The 5,067-nt window shown below is 25.7% G+C and overlaps 1 protein-coding gene across 2 annotated transcripts in view; it reads right to left on the bottom strand.

Moving 5' to 3' along the window:
• Positions 1-328: 328 nt before the first annotated feature.
• The window catches only part of LOC117169235 (spermatogenesis-associated protein 6), an 8,218-nt gene continuing 3,479 nt past the window's right edge, over positions 329-5,067 (bottom strand). For both annotated transcript variants that reach the window (XM_033355502.1, XM_033355503.1), the window contains exons 4-7: positions 4,957-5,057; positions 2,967-3,368; positions 795-869; positions 329-725 (exon numbers count right to left, since the gene is read on the bottom strand). In XM_033355502.1, the coding sequence (XP_033211393.1) occupies positions 590-725; positions 795-869; positions 2,967-3,368; positions 4,957-5,057 (714 nt within the window). In that variant the 3' untranslated portion in view covers positions 329-589. The remainder of the gene's footprint in view (positions 726-794; positions 870-2,966; positions 3,369-4,956; positions 5,058-5,067) is intronic.

Below are 5,067 nucleotides of genomic sequence, written 5' to 3'. Positions count from 1 at the left end.
ATAAAATCTTTTTCATTTGAAATATCAACTACTACATTTTTCGTTTAGAATTAATAGTTTTCGGTTTAAAATTAAACTACTTGGTTAAAAGCTGAACTGCTCTCTTAAAAATTAATTTTTTGGTTGAAAATTCATTATTTTAGTTGAAAATTCATCTACTTTTTAAAACATTTCACCTTTAGCGATTAAATGAATTAAACTCTTTGATTTAAAATAAAATAAAACTTTTTTAGTTGAAATATCAAAGCTATTACAATTTTATTTGGTTGAAAAAGAATAATTTTTGTTGAAATAATGTATTTAAAATCTGAAATCTTGTCTGAAAGTCTAGCATGCGAGAATATTTATTTACAACAAGTATTTACATAATTATTTTTTAAAAGTATTTTTAGTATTTTTTTCAAATGTAAAGTTTTCGTTCGATTTACCAATACTGGATTCAATATATTTTTAGGTAAAACCCGAGTAGCAAAATTTGTCACAAAAAGCGAAATTTGTTGCAAATTATGATGTCACAAAAAGCGATATTTGTTGCAAATTATGAAAAGTTGACAGCTGGACGAATTAAATCCAGACAGTACTTGAATTTTCACAAACAGTCCATTTCTTCTGCTCTCATTTTCGCCTGTTTGTACAATCTTTTATAAAATTTTTCCAAGTTCTTGTAAAATCCTGGCCTTCCTCGATTGCGAGAATAATCAGAAGAAGGTTCACAAACACAGGCACTAAAAATTCAAGAATGATATTTTAATTTATGAAATAATAAATTTGAGTTATTTATAATAATTAAATACCTTTCTTTGCAATAATCACTGGTACAAGCGAGTTTTTCTTTAGCTGTTTGTAATCTTCGCATCTTGTTCTTTAAACTGAAATGTCAACAAGTTTTATACATATTAAAAGTCTGCTATTATATTTTTGATTGATCAATCACATTTTTCATCAAAAATTTTATTATCTGGTTGAAAATTCAACAATTTTTTTTAGTCATTTTTGTTTGAAAATTCAAGTTATTTTGTGTGGAAAATTCGCCTTTCTTGCTTGAAAATACAGCAATGTGGTTCACATTTTTTTCCTTCTGGACTGAAAAATATTCATTAATTGACAATTAAATCAATTTGTAGAAAATTGGTCATTTTTCGTTTAGTTCAAATGTTGTTTGATCTAAAATTAAAATCTTTTTTGTTTCAAATAGCATTTTATACATTTTTCGTTGAGAATTCATCTTTTTTGCTCGACAATTCAACATTTTTGTTGAACATTCGTCCTTTTAGATTGAAAATTCATCTTTGATAGAAAAGTCATCTTTGCTGTCGAAAGTTAATTCCTTTCAATTGAAAAGTACTTTTATAATTTTTGTTCATAATTCATCTTCTTTCGTTGCAAATTAAAATTTTTTATTGAAAATTCAACTGTATTTTTGTTAAAAATTCAACTACCTGGTTGAAAGTTGAAGTAATTTCTTAAAAATTCATTTTTTTTTGTTTGGAGATTAATCTCTCTTATTAAAAGTTCACGTATTTTGTTGAAAATTTACGTATTTTGTTAAAAATTAATTTTTTGGTTGAAGATTCACCTTTTTGATTGAGAATTCACATAATTTGTTAGAAATTAATCTTTTTGCGTGGAAAGTGGAATTACTTTGGAAGAAAAGTTAACTATTCGTTTCAAAATAATATTTTGTGTAGAAAATTCAACTGTATTATCGAAAATTCGTCTCTTTTAGTTGACTATTCAACTATTTTGTTAAAAATTGAAAACTTTTAGAGTTTAATAGAAACTTGAACTAATTAGTTCCAAATTAACTTTTTTGTTGAAAATTCATATTTTTGTATTTAAAATTAATTTTTTATAGAAATGTCTTCTCAGACTTGATAATTTAATAATTTTCTAGCAACTTCAACTATTTTGTTGAAAATTCATATTTTCCAGTTAAAAATTGAACTATGTTATAGAAACATTAACTATTTTTGTTGAAAATTATATTTTGTGTGAAATGTTATATTTTCGGGTTGAAAATTCGACTGTTTTATATAAAAATCGTCCTTTTGCCTTGAAAATTAAACAATTTTATTAAAGTTTAAACTATTTTGTTGAAAATTAAGTTTTGCGTTGATAATTCAATAATTTTGTAGAAACTTCAACTATTTTGATGAAAAAGAGCTTTTCTTGTTAAAAATTCATATTGAGGGGTTCACAATGCACGTGTTTTGTTGAAAATTTATTTTTGTATTGAAAATTCAATACTTTGATTGATATATTTTTTTTTTTGACTGAAAAATCTTGTTGCGAAAATTCAACTGTTTTGTAAGTCATTTTTTGGCTTGCCGTTTCAATAACTTTACAAAAACTTTAATTATTTTGATAAAGATGTACTTTTTTGTTGAAAATGTATACTTTTGAGTTGAAAATGTAAACTTTTGGGTTGAAAATTCATCTATTTTGTAGAAAATTCATCTTCTCGGCTTGAAAGTTAAATAATTTGATTAAATTTTTTCTCCTTTGACTGAAAAATCTTTCTCGGTTGTACAATCAACTCTTTTTTTTAAATTTCTCTTTTCAGTTTGAACTTTCATCTTTGTAGATTGTAAATTGAACTATTTGATTGCAAATTGTTAAGTAACTTTTTGTTATTGAAAATTCATCTTTTCAAGTTTAAAAGTCAAATGTTTTCTAAAAAAAATTCAAATTGTGAGCTTGAAAATTCAGCTCTTTTGTTTTCAGTTCGTCTCTTTTGGTAAAAATGCATCTTTCTTGGTTGAAAATTCAACTGCTTCTTTAAAAATGTAATATATTTTAAATTAAAATCTTAGGAACATTTTTCCTCCCTTAATTAAAACAAAAGTAATTTATTCATCTATTATTTCAATAATTTCTTGAAAAATCACCCTATTTCCCCATTTTCAGGTAATTTTGGGCTGTCAAGTCTGTAATGATTATATTTTAATTGAAAAATTAAATCTTACACTGAAACTGCCGGATCTTGTTGTAAAGAAGGGGCACTATTTGGTCTGCAATCACAATCGTATTCTTTTTTTATATGAGAATTATGAGAATTATTCAAACTTCTCATAGGTTCATAAACCCTTGATGATGAATGTTCACTATTGTTGCACAAATTTTTGCTACAAAAAGGCTCTCCTTTTTCTTGAGGGTGTTCGGAAAAATAACACTTATATTTTGAGCAAACATGACAGCTATCGAATTTGTGACTTTCTCTAGCTATTGAACTTTTCTGAGACTGTGAGCAGCTGCATTTATGCCTTTTCGATAATTTGTGATAACATTGATCGGATGAAGTTTGCGTGTGGCGATCAGAAGTGACTGGAGAACAAGATCTTGCTTTCAGTCTTGTTACTTTCTTACATCTGGGGGAGAAGAAAAATCGAATTTTATCAAGAGATAATTCTTTTTCTTTTAAAACATTTCTAGGCTTCACACTTTTTTTCTTACTTCCCTCTTTTTTAAAGAATTGAATTTTTTCCTATTTTCAAGAAGTTTCCCATTTAAAAACCCCTTTGTTCGTTTTTTTGTTGAAGTTTAATTTTTTTATTTAAAAATTCGATCACTTTGTGAAAATTGTTTTTTTGTTTTGTGGGAAACTCATCTTTTTTGGTTATCAATTAACTTCTTTGTTGAAATTTCAACTATTCTGATCAAAAGTCATATTTTATGGTCGAAAATTAACTTTTCTGTTAAAAATTCATCTTTCCTGTATAAAAGTTACTGTTTTTTGAAACATTCTATTTTCTAGCATGAAAACTCAACTATTTTGTCGACAATTCACCTCTTGTAGTAGGAAATTGATCTTTCATAGTTTAAAATTCAAGTATTTTATTGAAAATTCGGCTTTTTGATTTCAAGGTAAATTATTTGGTTGTAAATGGAACGGTTTAATTTAAAACATTTTTTTTGTTCTTTCAACTATTCGGTTGAAAACTCAAATATTTTGTTAAAATTTCACCATTTTGGTTGTAAAATGAACTGTTTCGTTGAAAATTCAATTTTTTGTCCGTTTAAAAAATAATTTTTTGACTTAAAATTTAAATCTTCCATTTTTGTTTAAAAAATCATCAATACTTGTTTAAAAAATGAAATATTTGGTTGAAAATTCATTTTTTTTGTATGTTTCAAAATTAATGTTTTTAACTGAAAATTTAGCAGTTTCATTTTTTGCCGAGAATGGCTCGTTTTTTATTTAAAATTCAACTTTTTGGCTGAAAATTTATGTTTCATTCAAAATTCGCCACTTTTTAGTAGAAAATTAATTTTTTTGTAGAAGATTCACCAATTCAGTTAAAAATTCTTCTCTTTGGTTGATACATTAATTTTTTTTGAAAATTCATTTTATTTTGTTTCAAAATAAGCCCCTTTAACTAGAAATTTAAGTGTTCCACTTCTGGTCGAAAATTATTCATCTTGGTTAAAAATTTATCTTCTTGATTGAAAATTGATCATTTTGCTTAAAAATTGATCTTTTCGGGTGAAAAATGAACTTTTTGATAGAAAATTCATTTTTGGTGTATGTTTCAAAATTAATCTTTTTAACCGGAAATTAACTGTTCCATTTGTTTGCGAATCGATATTTTTTAGTTGAAAATTCAACGTTTTGCTGAAAATTCGCCTTTTTTAGTACAAAATTAATCTTCTTGGTTAGAAATGCATCTGTTTGTTTATAAATTTAATTATTAGAAAAAATCATGTTCTGGTTGAAGATTCATCGTTTTAGTCGAAAATTAATTTCTTTGGTTTAAAAATGAACTATTTTGGTTGAAAATCCGTATCATATTGAATTCAATATAGTACTACAATAATTTGCCCCTATTTTCATGAAAAATCGTCCCCTTTTCTGCGTTTTCAGATAATTTCAGTACGTGAAGTCTGCATGTGGCAAAATCACTAGGATTTTTTAATGTAAAAAAAAATTGTTTGAGAAAAAGTGGTAAAAATATTTACGGACGACAGGGCTGTTGTCTAGATTTGCCTCTACTGTGACAAACTTTTCTTTGCCTGATGATTCCTTTTGGAGGATGTTTTCTATTAATGCTTGAATAATTCTGCAAAACA

Source organism: Belonocnema kinseyi, chromosome 3, assembly GCF_010883055.1.
Source record: "Belonocnema kinseyi isolate 2016_QV_RU_SX_M_011 chromosome 3, B_treatae_v1, whole genome shotgun sequence".
NCBI classification, from domain to species: Eukaryota; Metazoa; Arthropoda; class Insecta; order Hymenoptera; family Cynipidae; genus Belonocnema; species Belonocnema kinseyi.
This window is presented reverse-complemented; position numbering and strand designations above follow the sequence as displayed.